At 32.0% G+C, this 22596-nt stretch overlaps 1 protein-coding gene across 6 annotated transcripts in view; it reads right to left on the reverse strand.

Moving 5' to 3' along the window:
- Window positions 1–98: 98 nt before the first annotated feature.
- Window positions 99–22596, reverse strand: part of LOC148619267 (G protein-activated inward rectifier potassium channel 4-like) — a 56457-nt gene continuing 33959 nt past the window's right edge. For 4 of the 6 annotated variants that reach the window (XM_088578964.1, XM_088578963.1, XM_088578968.1 and 1 more), the window contains 2 exons: window positions 10569–12116; window positions 99–4309 (listed from right to left, as the gene is read on the reverse strand). In XM_088578964.1, the coding sequence (XP_088435090.1) occupies window positions 10587–12116 (1530 nt within the window). In that variant the 3' untranslated portion in view covers window positions 99–4309; window positions 10569–10586. The other 2 variants (XM_088578965.1, XM_088578966.1) reach the window with 2 other exon arrangements.

A 22596-nucleotide genomic window follows, 5' to 3' on the forward strand; every position in this document is an offset into this window, starting at 1 on the left:
CTCTGTTCAGTTAATACACAGATAAGATGTTTTTAATTTTAACATGAAAATTGTCATGTCAGGATGTATCTAAAAACAGTAAAAATTTAAATCCAATATAAAAATGATTCATTTATTGAAAATAATGCAATTTCAATGTAACATAACACACAAATATGATCATGGATGGGAAATGGTCAAAATCAAATATGTCATGTACAGTTCTACATGTAAATGTGTAAAAAATGTGGAAAATACAGTATAAATGCAGACAAAATAGGTTCTTATAGCACCATACCCAATATAAATTAATGTTCAAGCAATAAATATCTTATTACTTCAAAGTTATGCATGAGAAATGAGATTCAATATTCATATCACAGTAATAAAGAGACATTGTGACTACAGTAGAACAGATAGGTTCATGGCTTTAGAAACCCCCCCCCCTTTTCCAAAAAACAAAACAAAACATATGTTTATCATATACTTTTCATATGTTTAGGACCACAATGAAAAACATGAAAAACGTGCATCTGACTAACAAATCATTTCAGGAAAAACTATAAATAAAAATCATATGGTATTTATAAGTTTTCAGTAAGGTTTTATATATGAAATGAGTAGTTTTCATTCATGTATTTTTTAATCACAAAAACATGTTTTACAGTACTGGTCCTAAAACTATGTTGCAATTTTTCCTGTGTATATGAAACAAAACAAAGTATAAAGCATAAAAACAACAGTAATCTGTTAACTCTAGAATGACAAATACTGAAGACATTGTTTTATTCTGTATCTGTTTAGTTAAGTTCAAACATCTTTTTTTACAATTGTCTTTATTGTTTTTTATAAAATAAAATTTCATTAAAAATCAAGTTCCCATTTTTGCTCATTATAAAATAAACTGAAAATATTTACAAGTTTAGGGGTGCCTTTGTCTTGTAAATTTCTGTAGAATAAAGATAACATGTAGTGTTAGCTTTCAGAAGCTTGAAACATAAATTTCTTCAATATAATCACAAGATCAATACTATCTACATCATACATCCTTTCAATAAATCCAGATATTACATGGAAAAACAATACTAAGAAAGATAACTCTACTTGTGGATTAAAGAATTTTAATTTTGATCCCTTACTTTGTATTTTGACTCTACACACTTTTTAGTCGAAAATAAATGAAATTTAAGCTGTGTACACTGTACCATTAGAAGCAAATCATATCAAATGTTAATTCCATACTTTTTTACCTGAATTAAAAATAAAAAAAAATAGAATTATTCTTCTAGGTAACAGCAATTAGTCAAATAAACAAACAATTAAAACTTCTCAAAAGAAAATTAATTGATGGTATACAAAAAAAATAACTGTTTCAATAAATTTCTAGGTTTTATCGATCTTCACTTTTTAAAATAAAAAAATGATAAAGCTGTTTTTTTTAGCAGTGAAACTTTTGAAGACTGTTTAATTTTAATACATACCACCTTTTGGTTTAATCTTATACACAGAATGTTCACAATTATTGGTCAACTGACCAAAAAATTGAAGAAAAAATCTCCTTGAGATAAGTTGTACATGCCTTTTTATTTTACCAAAATATAACTTCCTAATTAATACTTCATAAAATTGAAGTAAATAACTAAGAAAAAACTTTAAATTGAAGCAATTAACTAAGAAAAAACTTTTAAAAAAATCTCCTTGGGAGATAACCAGGTACACCTTTGTAGTTATGAGTTGTGTAAATTCATACTAAACAGTCATAAAAATCACAACAGGCTTTACATAGCCTTATAAATGACAATAGAAATTTAAACACATTGAAAAGAACACAATTTGAATTCATGACACATTTAAATTTAAATACATTTTGTCCTACTAAAGTACTGGTTGTTTGAACACAAACAGTAGCTTTTAGATGTGAAAGAAAAACTGTGAATTTTTTAGTTTCCCCTTTCTGAGAGGGTGTACCAGGGGGGCTTCTTTCCTAAACTACCATATTAAACCCTCTCTCTAATTTATTTCTAAGATTTGATTTATTACTTTTAGTGTGTCAAAGTCCCAATATATCAACTGGCAGTTAATACCATATAGTAGGTATTTTTCGTGGGTGCTGATTTTGATGTATTTTAGCAGTCTGTCTGAAAAAGCTAAACTAAATTCCACAAAATATTTAGTTTTGGCTTGAAAACTTAGTGTACCATTTAGTCTCCTCCCAAATTTGAAAATATCAAAATTTTTTGTTTACTTCTTTGCCTCAAAATGAGCAAATTCTACATCTACAAAATAGCCAACAAAACAGTACTAGATATGACACACTTTACATGTGGATAAATAGGTAGAAGTTCACCAGCCCTTCCAAAAACAGCTCTGCAGCACTTCTCCCTTTTTCTCAAGGCATAACAAGATCTAGGAACTTCTCGAATGCTGCCGATCTACCTTTTACACCCCTGTTATATTCATGTTTACACTAGAGAATTCATGTATAAATGACATTGGACAAATAGAGATTATAAAATGAGAACTATTCATAAATAAACTGTATTGATGTATATGAAATAAAATCTTTCAGAATTATATAATAATTGACTGCAGCACTTCATCAAGTCATTGCCATTCAGAACAGAGAATACAATTCTATGGAGTATTAAAATCCCTATAGAAATGATATGAATGTACTACAAAAATATTGACAATCAGTTGAAATTTAGAACCATCTACTAAAAGTTTAAGAAAGAAGTTAGAAGATTAGGATCTTTTTATTCCTGCTTCCCTTTAGACATCACAATAAACCTTCAGATTTCAAGTATTTACAGACTATGCTGACTATAAAGCAGGTATATACATCCAATTTATGTGTAATCACACTTCCACATCTTATATTTGATGTGTAGTATTATGTTTTACCTGGAAAGGTATATTACTCTATACCAACTATGTTACTAACCTTTTGAAATCAAATTAAAAGTTTTTAACAATAATTTCTATTGGGCCTTAACTTATTAGTTCATAACAATACAATAACAACAAGTATTGAATGAGTTATATGTAGTCCACCAAGACTTATGGAGCCTACACCTGCCTTTCTGTAACAGTATAAGAAAACTAATGACTATTTAAGTTATAACAATATTTGGGATGGTATAGAACAGGATACCCCTTCTGCTTCAAAATTTGGTTGGATCATTGGAATGGCCTCCATGGGCCAGTCATCGCCCCCCTCCTTCACAGGATTGACCATTGTACAAAGTATAATGGATTAATGTTATATTAAAAAGAGTTCATCAAAAAATAACTTCTTAAGAAACTAAATGTTTAGTGCACAATCAATACTAAGTCCTTCAAGTCAAAACATTAATTCATGGAGGAATATTTTTTTCGACAACTACATATCAATGAGTGAACACATAATCATGTCAACTGTAAGGGAAAAACAGAGAATCAAAATAAAAAAATTTTTATTATGTACAGGGTTCCACATATACAATATACTTTTATACACAAATAGTTCAAAAGACTATTTAAGTTATAAAATACATGTAGGTAGTCCTCCTTTAACTTAGGTAGAGCTATCAAGGTGCTTTAAAAAATAGAAGCAAAATACTTAATTCTGAGCTACTTCCAGGATAATACTCTACTTTGAAGGAATTAAAGACTGCGAATAAACCAACAGAAAATGGATCAGTTTTCAGTCAAACTTGCAAAAACTAAAATGACAGACAGACCAGTGATGGATTCAATTAGGGTAGGGGTGTTTACCCCCTCCCAGATTTAACACAAAATATGGAAAAAAAAATGAGAAAATAATAGCATGGGATCATCTGGATCCAATGGAAACATTACAAGTTTGGAGGAAGGAAATAATTTTCTATTTTCTGCTTTCTTGCCTCATTTTCAGTAAAATATTTGTCAAGAAAAGTTCTTTGACATCTAAACTTTTACATAAATTTACATAAAGTTATAGCTTGAGTAAACTGTTTAACATTAGACAGTATTATAATTGATTCATTACTTCAAATTCAGAATTTTATAAAATTTCTTATACTAACTTATATGATGCCATAGACTCAGGTATTGTCATGCCTTATTGATACATTTACCAATGATTATAAAATAATGTACATTAAAACTAAACAAAGCCCTGGGACTGTGCACTAATAAGAAAATAAGACATGTTTAACATAAATCATAATGGAGACCATTTACAAAATATCATATTTGTAAAAAGTATAAAAAAGATTACATTGTTGATCACAGTTTGTAAGACATCATCAGAAGTGTCTGTAGGTCTGTAGACTTCTGGATCTGGAATGAAGTTCTTCTCTGAGCGGTTCTAGAATAAAACAAGGACATGAATTACTTCCCTTTACATGTAAAAATGATGCAGTATGTATGATTAAGTCAATATCTGAAAGATTTTAGTGACTCTTTTAAAAGTAGCAGAAATAGCATTAAATGTAAATAAAATTCTATCTCATACATGAAGTCATAGCTTCTTACATGACTTTAAAGAGATGCATTTGTCTAGTGGTCATTAGAAAAAGAATGCTTAAATATTTTGTTCACATAAAGTGCTAAGAGGAGATATATTATAAAGGCTAAAAACCACTAATTCCACTTCCCATAGGCTTCTATGCTAATTTCACAATATTCAATGGCTTCTCTGGACTTTACCTTAACTTTAACCTGCAGATGACTATATATCAGCATGATTCTACATATGTCAGCTCACAATCCTCAGAATGGCATGTGGGGTTAGCAGACTTGCAGTGCAGTACTGGTCACCGGAAGTGAAGGGTCTATAAATAGCATGGGAAATCCCAGTGTTTTCACAAGATAGGGTTATATTTAAAAATCATTATGGAGATTAGGCTTCACATCACAAGAAGCAAAATGCACCTATAAAATGTACAGAAATGTTTTTCCTTTCAGAAACTGTTTAATTTTTTTAAATAAGATGAGAACTTTTTTCACAGCACTATGAGGAACAGGGGTAATTTCTGCGTAGGACTATTTTTGCGTACGTTCCAAATGCTCATTGGTTGAATTGGTGGTCTGTAACCTAAAGAGTCACTTTTTGTCTTAGAAAAAATAAATAACTATACAGGTATCTTCCTACACACATACTGAATGCATTTGCAAAGTTTCAGTGGAATGTGACAAGCACTTTTTTTAATATTTGATTTTTAAATATAGGGTAACCAAGTTGTGCGAGCAAAAAAGTGAAAATATTCTACCATACTGAAATGCATTAAATATTTGCAAAGAACTTTTTCTGACTTTTCAAATAAAAAATATCAATCACAACTTGTTTTTTAACAATATTAATGAAGAAATAATTTTAAAAGTAATCATTTTCTGAGAAATTAGTCTATTTTTAAAAATTTATTTCTGACATGCCTCCCCCTTTTTCTTGATCACATGTCAAAAATCCTAAATCTTTAAATTTTCACAAAAGGTGATATATTTGGCTTTAAATTTGTAAATACAGTGTTTTCACATTAAAACATGACCAGTAAAGGGCACCTAAAGCAAAAAAAGTGCTCAAAAAAACGGATTTTCCATGTTGCCATAGGGGAATGCTTATATGGCCTTAACCGCAGTAATGAAAGTGAGTTTTTCCTCATTTCTAACCTAATTTTTGCTCAAATCTACACAAAACTTGATTTCAAGTGCTTATTACTACCATATTTAGGTAAATATAGCCCTCAAAGTTTAATATTTGATATTTTTACTAAATTTTCTACACTTTTTAAAAGATAGGACATAAAAATCAGCCAAAAAGACCAATTTTCCATAATTTGGACCTATAACTTAAAAAAAATGCATATTTTGAAGGATTTTTGTAGTGTATTCCTCTCATGGCAAAGTTAACAAGATCTTCAAGTAGTTTAAAGCTATTTCAAGAAACTTTTCATTTTGCCATGGCTTCCTCTTAAGGCTAAAAACCACTAATTCCACTTCCCATAGGCTTCTATGCTAATTTCACAATATTCAATGGCTTCTCTGGACTTTACCTTAACTTTAACCTGCAGATGACTATATATCAGCATGATTCTACATATGTCAGCTCACAATCCTCAGAATGGCATGTGGGGTTAGCAGACTTGCAGTGCAGTACTGGTCACCGGAAGTGAAGGGTCTATAAATAGCATGGGAAATCCCAGTGTTTTCACAAGATAGGGTTATATTTAAAAATCATTATGGAGATTAGGCTTCACATCACAAGAAGCAAAATGCACCTATAAAATGTACAGAAATGTTTTTCCTTTCAGAAACTGTTTAATTTTTTTAAATAAGATGAGAACTTTTTTCACAGCACTATGAGGAACAGGGGTAATTTCTGCGTAGGACTATTTTTGCGTACGTTCCAAATGCTCATTGGTTGAATTGGTGGTCTGTAACCTAAATCCTCAATCTGATTTAGCACAAAGGCTCAGGAGTTTCAGTTTCATGACAACCATTATCAATGACATCTTTCAACTGCTGGAGTCAGTAATGCTAAATGTATTATTTGCTGATGGGGAAGCTGCAAGTTTCTTGAAGGGGATATATCTGGCTGTTTCATACTGTTACGAATCAGGAGAGATATGTAGAATTTCTAAACCATTGTTTAAGGAGGGTGGAACATTTATTTGGCACTCATCTGATGAACAACAGTGATATATTATGAAATTTAATGGAATATAAAATAATATAAGAATAGATATGGTGAAATGTTAAAAAGACACCATCCCCTCTGGAATGTAAAATGTCAGCTCAAGGCCATCCATGGGTCTTAAATGAACAAAGAGGAAACCCTCACACCACTGGGCAGGCTGCAGCTGGCCACCAAACAACATTATACATAAGTACAGCAAAACAGTTGCCTCTATATACTCCAGCAACATGAGGTAAAACTGTAAGTGCAAACATAACAAGAATACATAGGCCAGAAATTCCTGACTCCAAAGATGTGGTTGGGTTAAAGTACTTCAACCTGATCACAACCCTCCCTCTTTAAAATCCAGCAACTGCAGAAAAAATATTACACAATTAAAATATATCTAAAAATCAGTTCAAAAAGGTCGGAGTCCCTTTTACAACATAAACTAGAAAAAATGTGAGCAAAATGCTCACTAACTTGATACCCCCACTCCCACATTTGATTAAATGCACCTTTTAACCTCAATTTTATTAAGTTCAAATCTAAAATAGCAGGTGCACAATGGTAATAGGAAGAGTAGGGGATATGAGATAAGTCCCCATGTCCCCATATTAACAAATGACGGAGTCCATGTTTTGCTATATGAAACCCCCAAATTGATTCGAATCAAAATCTAAGATAGGAGGTGCACAATGGGAAAATGTAATAAAGATTCTGTAAAAGTTTCATTTAATTCAATTCAGTAGTATAGGAGTAGCAGATAAGAAATGGGTGCCCCCTATGTAATAAATGGAAGGATGGTCACCCCTATCACTATATCCTCCCACTTTGCAAGTATGGGTGTAATAAAGAAACTGATTTCACATTACACAGATGCACAATGAAAGAGCAACTAGCAGTTAACTGACATGCCATCTCCAGACCAGTTTAAACCCATAAAAAGTTATACCCTCATTGTATGTAGTATCAATCCAAATTCTCCCCATGCAGGTTTGAGAACCATGATACATCATAAGTCATACAATAAGGACACAAGTCATGTCATGCAAAAACTACTTTTAAATATTGTGCGTTAGTTTCTATGTTAAGATCCTATTAGGGAATCAATGTTAATACCAAAAATGCTATCTTTAAAGATATGACAACAAAATCACAATATCATAACTATATCCCTTACAAATTAGGCTATTCAATGGTTTAGTCCACTAATTGGGTGAGTATTGAGCTTTCAGTGCTTTATGAAGAAAATTGCCATGTAATATAAGGTGGGATATACCCACACGTGGTAACCGTTTACAAGTACATCTATATTTGACTATGAGTTCCTTGTTTCAGTAGAAAGACTTTGTGAATGTGAAAGTAAAATTTTAATATAAAAAACCTTGATGTAGTAATTTACCTGCTATATAAAGATTTCTTTCGATAACCTTCAAAACATTATTACAAATAAGAGCATGTTGTTAAGAGCTAATATATCATCCAAATATCTGAAGGTGTTACCAAAATTTTCTACCAAATGTTTGGAAGGGTCTTTATTTATTCTAGCCATAAAACCCTACCTTATTGTTTGGCAATAAAATATGCACATGAAAAGAGGTTAGCAAAAGTTTAAAATATTATAGCTTAAATCCACTTATCATTCTGAAAATCAAATTTAATCTGATTTGATATTTATTACAATTGTGCAAAACATGAAAATTTTTTTATCAGTTCCATTAAAATTGAACACTGACAACTTAAGTTTGGGAAGTATAGCAGTGTCCTCCTCACACATTCAATAGCTGTATTAGTAAAGTGCACCGTTTACAATGTCAGCAGTCACAACTTCATACAAAAGTAGTTTTCTACAGAAGGAGTCAAGATGTACTTCAAAAACCTCAGTACACATACCTTTTTTTTTTACTAAAATTGTCATTCAAAGAATATGTTATAGCACGAACCAGTATGAAAACCGCAATTTGACCAAAAGCACACTGTAAATGCAACATTACAAATAGATACAGATGGTTGTATATCCTATGATGCCTGTAAGTTTACTCTTGGCCGGATTGAGTCATTATAATTAACGATTTTGCCATTAGAGGTGAATTTTCATGATATTAATGTGACATACACTATTTATCCAAGGTTATATCTGTGACAATTTATTTATAATTATGGATGGCTTTCTGACTACAATCAATAAATAATCTATTCAGAAAGCACATGATCAAAATCTGTAGGAATCCACTTCTATTGACATAACCTTGTGGAGCATATACACATTGGTATTTTGGCAAGAAAATAATCCTTACAAAAATGTTGTATATTGTTCAAAATGTTACATAAAATATTTGTGTTTATGTAAGAGGGTTGATGCTTTATTTACTAACACAACACTCCTCCCCAACAAGGGATAATTGGACCACCTGTTTCTTCTAACTGAATTTGTGATACATCAGAAGTTTAGCTTAAACAAACTTAATGTTTGTGAGTTACTAAGTGGTACTAGATATTGCAGGCATTGCTGATGATAGGTCTTTAAGGATGAAATATTGACTACCATTTATGAAAATCAGTAAAAGTGGTGGAATAAGGAATATACGCAAAATAATACCAATGCACCAAGATATAAAGACAATTTAGAGACATCATCATTCAAGTACATGGCAAAAATAACCTACGTAGATTTACCAACACAAGGTAGTTTGCTGGAAATCAAATCTAATCTTTAACTAAATGAAGACATCAAATGTTTGGTCATGATGCCTACTATCTATCATAGTATCAGCCTTATAAATCCTGGGTAAGATCAATTAAAATGATAACTAAAACAAGAGGCTCTTGAAGAGCCAGAATCCCTCACCTGGTAAACCATGCCCTATTAACTGAGTAAAGGTATCATGCTTTGTTACCATGCTTGACAAAAAATTGCTGAAAAAGAATTTATATTGATGAATGCTGCAAGTTCAACTTAGTACCTAAGGCACTGTAAAATGTAGGAAATGCTTTAAAATTTGTCTTTAGAACCTCTGAAAAATTTTGGCAAGGGCCCCCCTGTGCCCTGTTATCCCATCAGGTATGTGTGGGGGGAGGGCTATAGCTCATTATTCATTTGCTGAGAAAGAATATAAAATGAAGTTAAATCATGGCTATACAACATTTTCATCATTACAATTAAACTCAGGAGACCATGTTTCCTAAAGAAACAAAAAAAATCATTGCAACCTGAGCAACTGGTGAAAATGGGCATCTAAAAAAATGTCAATACTGCCAGTCAACTCAGAATATCTTATGAGTAGCTTTCATTTTTATTATTTCTCTATAGTTCAGGAAAAAATAGCAAAAAAAAAAAGCATTTTGGCCCCTATGTCTATTTTTAGTAACCTTGGCCTTGTTTTTTGACTGATGAAAAATTTTAAATGATCAGTGTGTGCAAGATACCCTGAGGAACAATTATGCCAACTTTCATTAAATTTTGTAGCACAGTTTCAGAGAAGATTTTCAAAGTTGTACACATGAAAAATGTTATTTTTAGTATTAGCAGCCATGCATTTCAACGTTCCAAAATTTTTAATCGATCAGTTTGTGCTGGATACCCTACCATGCCAAGATCCATTCCAATTGGTCAATTAGTTTCCAAGGAGAAGATATTTAAAAAAAGCTAAGAACAACAGACAAGATCAGACGATAATGGACAATGGAAGCAAAGTGATGGCAATAGCTCACACCAGCTTTAGGCCAGGTGAGCTAATAAAAATTACTGAAAATTCAAGAATTAATGGTATCATTAAACATGGTACAAAGCAATAGGCTAGCTTATCAAAAAGTACAAGATCTCAAAATTAAACACTTTCATGTATGCACTAGTCTATCAAAATATAACATGTTCATTTATAATAACTGAGAGAGTTCAATCTCTAGATACTGATAAGCCGAACATACTGAAAGCTAAAAAATATCTTACCTGGTGTTTGGTGAGGTTTCACAAAAGAGTTTCCGATTCATTTGTTTGTCGACTCTGCACTGAACTTTCTTGTGATATTAAGTCATCTTCATCATAGTCAAAGTCAGTTTGTGCAAAGCCATGTCTTTTAATCACATATGGACTTGGAAATTTTTCAGGTTTTGTTGATCCCATTGATGTGACCTCATCATCATCATCAACACCTAAGTTAGTTTGTCCTCTCTCACTCATTTCGGAGAGTTCTTTAGCACTAAATTGAGGTGTATCCATAGGTAGAGTGTTATGAAATCTAGAGAAGTCAATCTGGTACTGACCATTCTCCTTTTGAAAGGTCACCAGTCTTTCAAATCTATGTCCCCATAGAATCTCCCCAGGCAGATATGAGCTTCTAGCTTGAGTTGTCATACCTGTGGATTCTACAATACCTTCTAGTATGACAATAAGTTCAAATTGCTCCCGATGTAGATCTTCAGGAGACATTTCCCAGAATGGACTTTCCTCATTAATTCTATGAACAAGAATGACAGGCCAGACTAAAAACAGTCTGTCACGGCCTTCATCAAATCCTAAGTCTACATCAAACTGATAAAGTGGCAAAACTTCTCCTTCTTTAGTTATCTTCCTTTTAATCACAACAGCTCTGACATGAGCTTCTACTAAATGAGACTTTCTCATGTCACCAACCCTTATCAGTAAACACAAATCACCATCCTGTTTACATATACAAGCATTCTTACTGAACATCAGTGTCTCAGCACGTTTTTTTGGTCGCGACAGCTTTGCAAAAACTATTCCAGTCATCATAGCTTGACAAATGACTCCAAAACATGACTGAATCATCATAACTGTAATAGCTTCAGGACATTCTTCAGTTGTATGGCGAGCACCATATCCAATAGTATGCTGAGTTTCTATGGAGAACAACAGAGCAGAGGTAAATGAATTCATTTTCTCTACACATGGTTTCCATTCTTTTTTACTTGTGTTTTCTGAATCTAAATCCCCATGTGAGAAACTTATTAACCACCATACTACTGCAAAAATTAACCAACTAAGTATAAAAGCTAGTGCAAATAGAAGCAAGTTGTATCTCCATTTTATGTCAACTAATGTTGTGAAAATATCAGCTAGATATCTACGTCTACGTTTCCTTATATTGGTCTGAGTGATATTAACTTCACCATTTTTATAGACAAGTCTTCGTCTCATCCTTTTAGAATAGTGACGGTCGGCCCTTCTATGAATCACTGGGCCTGGTTTTTGTGGCAAACTCTGAGCCATAAACTCTGTAAATGATTCCTGAGATCCTACTTTCCCTTCATTTCCAGCTTCAGACATTTCTGCATCATCTGAAGTAGAAGGTAAACGTCCGTTTGGAGGTCCTTCAGCAAATGGCGTATCCATAATGACAGTCTCAATCAGCTTAAGAATGCTGGCTAAAGCCTTAGCTATGCCAAAATTTTCTTTTCCTCTGACTTGATCCACTTTGACAGTGTCCCACACCTTACGGTTGTGGAAAGGGGCAGGGGACAAGGTTGGATGCCAAATCTGAAATAAAAATAAAGAAATATGTTAATTCAATCCGAAATCAGAAGGTTAGAAAATGCATGTAGATTATAATTAAATTACAATTCCTTGTATTTAAATACTTGATATGTACGAGGTAAGTCAAGGTAACTCATAAAGAAAAGAAATTACTGTCTCAAATCTTGATAATATGTCATATTTTCCTGCATAGTCACAAGATAAAGTTGAGTTATTTATTGACTTTCTTGAACAGAAAGTACATGTTTTATAGTACAGTATTGCTGGCTATTACAAATCACTGTATTTCAAATGAACTCAATATTTACAATATTATGAAATATACCAGTATTCTAAAATGAGAAAAACAAGTGGTTACGAAATATATTCTAAATTTTCCTGGCAATTATAAAAATTTGAGAAATCAAATAAATACAAGGATTAACACATGTTGGTCCATCCCTTTATATCATTAACAACAATCACAATCTTTGGATTAGAGCATTAGAGGATATTAGTGAATATTCCAGGGCAGACAATGTATGCACTTATTCCAGGAAAACATCAAACAGACAACATACCCAATCACTGATGAGTTCTGAACAACCTGCAGTAAAAACCTAGACCTAGAACTCAATACCTAGTTACATGCATTACTTTCTAACTTATCTTTAATAAATAATTTGAGGTTTTGCACAATTTTTTGCTACTTATCATGATGATTTAGAGCCAATAAGAACTTTCAAATAAACATTAGTTTACTTCGTGGTCTGATTTGGTTCTAAGTTAGATCATTTAAAATGTTAGTAGTATTGTCTTATAACATTTTTTTCTATATCTACCTCAGCAGTGAGTAAGAGAACTTGCCAAACATCCTTTATTTTAATCTACCTCAGTAGTGAGTAAGAGTACACAAAGACCTGCAAGTTATAAATTTGTCATCATCAGTTCTTCCTACTCTTTGCAAATAGAACATAATGCTTTGCTGGGTGCAGCTTGATATCACCAGTGTGGTCGAACCCTGAACAGTTGAGACAAGTATAGACACAACATTCAAAGCTGGATGTAACTCTTGGTTGTGATTAAATGTTTGACACAGCATATGATATATTTACCTATAATAAAAGTGTTCCCAAGAACTTATGAAAGTGAAATTTGAAATTTACTTAATATAGTCAAATCTTCATCTCCATACCATTTCACTCGAGATAGTTTAGAAACCTAAAAAAATTAATGTTTGTTTTTTTTTTATCCTTTTTGGTCCCTTATTCTGAAACTGTTAAGGCCATAACTCAATAAATCAATCCTGAACTGTGGTCATTCTATAAGAGATGAGCCTACAGTTTGGCACCCACCACACCATTGTGAAAGGCGGCCTAGGATTTAATTTTTTATTTATTTCAGCAGCAATCGAAGACAATATTTTTATTTTGAAATCTGCCTGTTAAATAATGGGGAAATATAAAGAATCATTGTTTTTATTTCTTAAATGGACAAGTAAAAAACTTTTTTTCTCAAAAACTTGGAAAATTAATTTTTTCACAAATAAAATTATCTTTGTCTTAATATTAAGGTTTTCAAGCATTGTTATTAACTTATAACAGTTTCAAAAACTAAAACTTTCTTCAACACAATTTCAAAGCCTTTGATTTTTACTCTAATGGTGACAAACAGGAGCCTGTTATAATACAATTACTTGGTGCAAATTTCCAACTCAATAAATGCACTTTATCACTGATGTTATGAAACACATATATGTACATCACACAAATAATTCATATTTTACTGAACCAATTTCCTTAACACTCAATGAACTAAAATTTCACTTCCTACATTATAAGTTATAAGCTCCCAGGTAACCATCTATTATTAGTTACAGTCAGTAGATTCTGTTAGAGAGTGGGCCGTTAGCCGAATCCTTCCAACAGATCTACTGACTGTCTAAAAAATCATAGAAAGTTACGGGAACTTAAAATATTTTTGTACGATTTTGGTTATCTACATTATCTTTGTGTCAAACTATATTTCTTTCAAATTTAAAAAAAAATAATTCAGTGGTTACTAGGTGAAATCTATTTTTGTCATGGTGTTCAGTCCAAATGTACACACTAGCCAGTGGGGGGATTCATCATTGAACTGTCTAGGTCAAAGTGCACACTTAGCCTGCGTCATTTTATTGATAGTGCTATATTAGACTCGACGTCATCCTGCAACAATTGTTATAATTGGTGGATGGATATTCCTTTTATGGTAATTTGCATTAATTGGATGCATTTTTCTTCATTAGCATATTGTTGCTTTGGTTATTTGGACAAAAGGCTATATCCAATCATGAGTGGTCAACACAACACAAAATTGTACAATTCTTTTTTTTTATCTTCAGTGTAACAAACAAACAACTATATTTTATTTTGAGTAAGATCTATGTGTCATAATTTGGTTGTCTAATTTAAAACGCCAAAAATGATACTTCATTTTCACAGTCCAAAAGTTCTATATTATAACACTAAAAACACAATCTAAAGTTTCCTAAAACAAAATTGCAAGACTGAACACTGTATGAGAATAGATGACAAATGTTAAATATGATGCAAAAGCAGCACAAAATTTACTACATAGAGGCAATGTAGGATTAAATGGAAAAAACCATAAATAGATGATTATCGTGAAATACTGACAAGATATCTGAAGCAGGCACCTTGGGCAAGAGAGCTTTAATCGTCTATTCTTTCAGTCTGGTTAACCATGCAAGTTTCTGGTTCACATATTCCACTAATACAGATATTGATAATGCATTTCAAATATCAAAGTGCCAACATATGTAAATCTGTTTAAAGAGAACCCTACAGATCACAACAAAATTAGGACTTTAATCAATCTACTCCTTCTATTATCGGAGTAAAACAGATGAAACCTTCACAACTGGGTAAAAAAATTACAGTTTGAATTTATCCTTGTTTTAGAGTTCATGAAATCCTTCTCAGAGATATTAGACCAACTCTGTGATGCATGTACCAGTTTTTTTTACCATGGATAGAATTAAATATATTTATCTGTGATATTTATCCAATTGTAACTTCAACAATGTACAGCAATCTTGCTATAACCAGAGTTCAGCTCCCCAGAACAAGGCATCATAACTTACATAGTACACTGAATGTATCTTGCTATTACCAGAGTTCAGCTCCCCAGAACAAGGCATCATAACTTACATAGTACACTGAATGTATCTTGCTATTACCAGAGTTCAGCTCCCCAGAACAAGGCATCATAACTTACATAGTACAATGAATGTATCTTACTATAACCAGTGCTCAGCTCCCCAGAACAGGACATCATAACTTACATAGTACACTGAAAGTATCTTGCTATAACCAGAGTTCAGCTCCCCAGAAAAAGGCATCATAAGGCTGAATTTATCTTGCTAGCTCCCCAGACAGAGTATCAAGACATTAATTTACATCATGCTAAATTTACATCAGATCTTATCATTATCATCTACTTTGTGATGTATGTGATGTATTAATTACCAATTATCCATACAAATACCATTTTTTCCATTGCAGTGTAGGCCAAACCTATTCAACCTTTAAGCATTGATCATATAATTGATTCTGTCAGAAAAAAGATGATTAGAATTAAGTTTCCTAACATTAAACTCATGTTTTAATTTCTAGCTCAATAATGCACCTACACCTCCTAAAATAGAAGTAAGAACAAGTTGTTTGAAGAGTGAATGAATTGTAGGTTTGGCCTCACACACTCATTATAACATTTTAAGAGTGAATAATTAACTGACTATCGCCTTTACCACCCATTAACTTGTTAAAAGAAGTTCAAACATTCATTACCATCATACCACAGTCAAGAAAATGAGTCAAGAATTATAACCAACAATCTCAGCACTGAATGCCATGTTGAAAGTACTGAAGACAAAGTGTGTATGAGGTCAAAAATAGAAATTTAAATGGGCTGATCAGGAACACCTAACACTAAGGTTCATACAACAGTTCAGATTAATTCTAGAATCATGAAAACAATACTGGTACATGTCACTTCAGCTTCAATTAACTCAAGTACCATATTATTTCCAATTTCTCCTTCTTATGAAAGAGATCAAACTTTGAAGATAAAAACTAATGAAATTTTGTAAAGAAAACGAGCTTATAGCATATAGCATTCTTATTTTGTGACAAATTTAATTATATTGGGGAAAGAGAGGTACTTCATTGCTACATTTCTGTCTTGTAGTTTCAATATCTAACCACATCAACAATGCGTTGGTAGCACACAATCCAGTCAAGAACAGACATTAAATACATGTTTTCAAAATACAATTTGTTGAAAAAAAAAGCGAAGACTGCAAGTGCAACATAGGAATAATTCATACCTTCATTTACATTATCATATCTTCACAAAGTATTTGACATAATGCAATAATTAACTGTACTGTTTTGGTCATCGTTACTAGTGATCTATGTATGAGAACAAAGCATGACTGGATTAGCAAATGTTACAAACCTATTGGGCAATCTTTCTAACCATTGGTGGTAAGTTATTGTTGAATATGCACCAAAGAAACAAATTGAAGAGGCAGATCCAGAATTTCAGTTTAGGAAAGGTGTAATTAGAACCAAAGGCCCTGCAAAGCTAGGCAGGATATATTTAGGGGTAAAATTTGTGAAAAATCAAGATTGCATGCACAAAAAATATATCTTAATTGTAGGGGGGCATACACCAGGCATGCCAAATCCTGGATCCTTGTATAAACAAAACACATCAAGCAAATCTAAAATGTAGCATGAAAATACAAAAAAGTGTACAATCACATTTTCAATCTTTTAGGTCATAGATTTAACAATTTAAACTGTCACAAACGAAGCATGCAATGAAATCATTAAACAGCAGCTGCTCAATGTGGTATTATATCTAGACAGATGTCTACTAGTCCTGATAGATGAAAATTACCCACAAAGTGCCATTTAAACTGATCAATACCTTATAATTGAATTCATTAAATTTCAAATTTGTAATAAAATAGTGCGACAAGAAATCAACCATAACCACAAGAAACAAGAACCATTGAACTTCTAGGTTTATCAGTTATTATAAGGCATGCATGCCCCTCTCTCAAATAATCATCATTAAGTGCTGTGCCTTTGTAGAACTTTAAAGCTACTGATCAGAGGTACATGGTGAACATTAGTAACTCCACAAATCATATTAACAATATTGACTACCTACCAGTTGTAATTCATTGAGATTATCTACATAAATCTGAGTTATGACTCGAAAGATAATTCACTACTTACAATCTAATAAGAAGACTTTTATGTTATTAAATGTAGAAAGTTTATCCTTTCAGAACATGAATCATCAACAGTTCACCAATATTCTGTGTGAAGAAAATCGGATTGCAAATCTTGCATCTTGAATGAACATTTTATGTTGTAGCAGGATATTACATGTACACACACTTACCAATCACTCATGAATTGTTGATGTCCCCTTAAACTTGTCCTTCACATTAGGTTCACTCTGATCAAAAGGATTAAAATACATTCCAATGAATATTACAATTTAAAGATTGGTCTTAAGATCTGCATAAGGACACAGAAAATAACACAAAACAGGAAACAGATAAATCACACCAAGGTCTTTAATATTGATTTGGTAAACACAACATCTCAAGTATCCAATTTTTTAATCCTTTTTTATTATCCTGAGGCAGTTTCAATACATAGTGTATATATCCCTAGTTGTTTACTAACTAATCACTAAGAAGAATTACCCATTGTGTAATAATTTTCTAACATTGTAAACTGTAATACCACTCTACAACAAAGCAGGTATTAAACTGATAATCACAGGAGCCACAATCACTCATCTGATGAGCCACAATAAAAAAAAAAAGCATGCATGTATAAGGCACATGAACACAAAAAATTAATGTGGGCCATGTTAGGAAGAACAACTGTCCACACAGTATTCAAAGGATGCTCACATCTGGTTAACAGGTGTTGATATTTGTATTCTACCCTATGAAATTGTGGTATTATTTCATAGAGATCCATTCACTTTTACAGATGGTAACCAGTTTGGAAACCAGAAAAAATGTCTGTTCTGTTACAGACTGTTTAACAGACCCCTTTTCAGCCCTAATTTGTAGAAAGTTCAGGTCATAATCCCCAAATTCAATTGTGGAATAGAACACTGTGGTACAATCTAATAGAGATCTAGTCAAATAAACTTGAGTTAAATAGCTGAATTTAATGAAATGAGTTTTTTTTAATCCTTATTCCTAAATGGCTGTGGCCATAAAACAGAAAATCTGTACCAACCTTACTGATGTGTTATAAAAATTCATCTGTAAAAGTTATAGCAAGAGAACCAAGTGTCTACAGATGACAATGTGGACCATACCATTATACATCCAAAAAAATTGCTGAAATATAATAACTGGAAAATATGGAACTTTTTCAGCATACTCTTGTTTTATTAAACAATCAGGACATACCCTGTTCCAGTATTGTTACTGTGTGTCCTTCTTATCTGTTTTTCGATTTTAAACATTTGGTCTCAATGGATGACATTTAAGGAAGAAAAAAATGTACCAGTAAATGTCAAAAGATTGATAAAATCCAAATTATGAAATATATTGGATTTATCAGTAATTAAAGGATTTGTGTGACATAGTGAAGTAACCTATCATAAATGATCATTGATCTTCACCCACAACTTATCTAGACATTTCAATAATCAATCCATGACAGCAAATGATCTGACATTTACCTCGATTTATTCAAAGTACAAATATCATTCAGAACAAAATGATAAAATCTAATAAGAGGACTTTGTACCTTACTTGGTAAAATACACAGCTTTTTGTATTCTCAAACAACTGATTCAGTTACACAGTGACTAATTGGTCAATAAAATTATCTTCATTTAACTATGACTGGCTGTAAGGGAGATAACTCATAAAAACTGGCATCTTATGGCAACTATGTATCACTGCTTATAAAATCTCTGCCACATTTTGTAAAATTAAAATCAAATCTACTAAACACTTTGAAGTATACATGGAAAGTTTGAACAAATATACCTATGGAAATGTCTCCTCTTATGTTATTATCCCTTCTCTCTGAACTGATCATTTTTTATCTGTTTACCATGATTCAGTATTGAGCTTGCATGACTTTAAGATATACTTGTGATTAACAATTAGATTGTTTTGCCTATCTGTGCTGAAGATAGTTGTATTGCATCATCAAACAACATAGCATATCCAGATTCTGTTACTCATCATTTCAAAACAGGAAACTTTCATTCCAAAAATATGAAACAAAATACATAAAACAGCAATCTTCTTTTGAATCCTGGCAATTAAAAGTATCTGAATTAGCCTGCAATATACCCTTTTTCTACCAGTACGTTAATTAGATTATAAGAGGCATCAATCAATACTAAGTTTAACTCTAGAAAAATGTCCCCTACTTAGCTATTAAATAAGTTAATTACTTTACAGCAGTCCTTGGTGTTGGAGACCTTAATAATCAGTCAGCTACTTAACATTGGTAATCTATAACTGTTTCAGCTGAAATCTAATGATGTTTCAAAAGAATAAATTGAGTTGGAAATCAACACAAATTCTTTTTACTAAATTTAAGTACATCATTTCTGAATTATTGGAAAAAAAAAAAAATTAGTAATACACATCAAAGATGTTCCTTATAGGTACATCAAAGCTACATCAGTCTTTGAACGAGAAAGGTCAAAGGGCAATAATTCAAATTTTTCCACTATATTCGAAAAAAATTGTAAAATATTAGAAATAAAATTGATGAGGAAGTAATACAATATGTATAAGAAACACCCTGTGATTCATGATTGTCTTTGAATTAATTCCTGTTTTGTGATAACATACCTACCAAAGTTTTGTGCCTACCCTAAACATTTCAAGGCCACTGTTAAAGAGTAATCAAGGAAACCAAGGTTATAGCGGTAATCAAAAGAATGTAATCCAGGGACAAAGACCAGACATGGAAAACAGACATACACAACAAAGAACATAAAGTAACTAAAATCATACATACAAAGTAACAAAAGTAAATGAGCAACTCGGACTCCACTAAAAACTGGGAGCATGGACCAGGTGCACCGGTAGGGTAAACATATAGATTGTTTTTCCAATTATTTTTTGAAATATACAAGAATTTTCCTACCTAGCTACCTACCCTCCCTATTTTTTCTTCTATGTAGCAGGAAACAAGGCTATTATTTGTTTGATCTAGGTAAAGACATTCTGCATGATGTAATCAGACTAAACAAATTATGTTACCCTTAACATGTTTCTACAGGGATTTTTGAAGTGAATATTATTCAAGTATTAGAGAGGCAGAAAGATGGTATTGGAAATATTGTAAAGGCATTCTTCTTTTTAAGGGAAATTGTGCATTTATTGAAAACATACATGTCTAGTGTTAGCAGCCCTCAAAGCCTATAGAATGATGAATTTACTGTAAACTCAGGAGGCTAAATATCTTGTGTTTTGTTCTTCCATACAACTTCATCATAGCACGAGTCTTTTATGTGACAAAATAAAACAATAAATGAACAAAACCGCCATACGAATGCAATGAAGACATTCTGTAACTTGATAGTCTCACATTGAAAATGTATCATCCTTACAACCATCAACCAAAGAAGGCAATTTGGGTTATGAAACAGACAAGCATTGTATGTCATAACAAACTGACCACATATATCTGATTATTTAGTCAGGGTTACTTTTTCCTAAATTGAAAAATTCACATTGACAAATACTGATTCCATTGGGAAAAAAACAAGATTTTATATGCTAAAATTTAGGGTGACAAAAATGATAACCTAGTCAATATGATCCCCATCTCTATGTAATTACATGTATAAAAATCCATGTATAAAATATATAGTGTATGTTTGCCTACCACATGCTGAAACAAGCCTGAGAGCTTGTGCAAGGGTTTATTGGCTGTGAAAAGATAAAGTAAGAACAAGGTGTAAGTTAAGGAGAAATAAACAAGTGGTGTATAAACTTAGCATTCGAGTTAAAGTCATTTAAAGCAAATAAATAAATGTTAAAAAAATGGAGTAATTCTGTAAAAACAGGTATTCAAGGTGTATCGACCTCTACAGAAACATATACATGTAATTGTTTTTTTCAAAGAACATATAATTTCACATTGTTGCAAGGGAAAACTATTGTTCTTTTCAATCTTTCATGGAAATTTTATTTAGTTTATACATATACATATTTGGAACTTTTAAACAACATTTTTAATACATAAAGTCAAGTTTGTCTTAAGAATAGGAAGCTTTACAAAAATATCTCACACTGATCATTATTTCACTAATTTCACAGCATGACAAACAGACAGACAGACTGAAAAATAGACAGAATAACACAATAAATTTCCATTCATATCTTTAAAACACAGAGGTAATGGACTTTGACAAAGCATAAATATAAAAATCAAGTTCACATGAACAGATAAAAGACAATGACTTCAGTACATGGATATCAAATAACAAATCAACCATCATATAACATACATCTTAATGTCTTAGTAAGCTAAAAACACAATAACAAGTAAACACTGGTCATTATTTATAACCAGCTCTCTCGGACTGTTATACATCCTAGTTACACAGATTATTTCACTATGATTAAACTCTAATGTCAGAGATGGTTTTTTTCTTATCCCCTAGAAATTAGTTCAGTATGAAAACTGTACTGAAATAGATGATTGCTTTAAGAAAAGTCTAATTATCTCATTACTGGTCCAGATTTACTGGATTCTCATTCATATCATTCCATTTAACTCCCAAAAAAAACTAAAGGTGATTGGTTTTCTTCATCCACCAGAAATTGTTTTATGGTAAAATGAACTAAAAAATCTTGATAGCCTTACCCAAGGACTAAAGATGATTACATAGTTATGTGTCAAACATAACATTCATTGGTTTCTTTTTACTGTCAAATAGACTTCAATCTAAGAGACATTTCATGAGTAAGTGATGTCCAACATGATGCTTCTGTCAAGGAATTTAAAATGTTGTATTTCAGTTGATTCCATTCTGAAACTAATCCAATACTGTAACAAAAAAACTAACATATTCCCATTGTGACATGTAAATCAGATGTAATAGACATATTCCCCACCTGGACAGGTAAATCAGATGTAATGGACATATTCCCCACTGTGACAGGTAAATCAGATGTAATGGATATATTCCCCACTGTGACAGGTAAATCAGATGTAATGGACATATTCCCCACCTGGACAGGTAAATCAGATGTAATGGACATATTCCCTACTGTGACAGGTAAATCAAATGTAATGGACATATTCCCCACCTGGACAGGTAAATTAGATGTAATGGACATATTCCCCACTGTGACAGGTAAATCTGATGTAATGGACATATTCCCCACTATGACAGGTAAATCAGATGTAATGGA

The sequence above is a fragment of the Perna viridis genome, chromosome 4 (genome assembly GCF_037379345.1).
Source record: "Perna viridis isolate PV_CMFRI_1.1 ecotype Kerala chromosome 4, ASM3737934v1, whole genome shotgun sequence".
In the NCBI taxonomy this organism is placed as follows: Eukaryota; Metazoa; Mollusca; class Bivalvia; order Mytilida; family Mytilidae; genus Perna; species Perna viridis.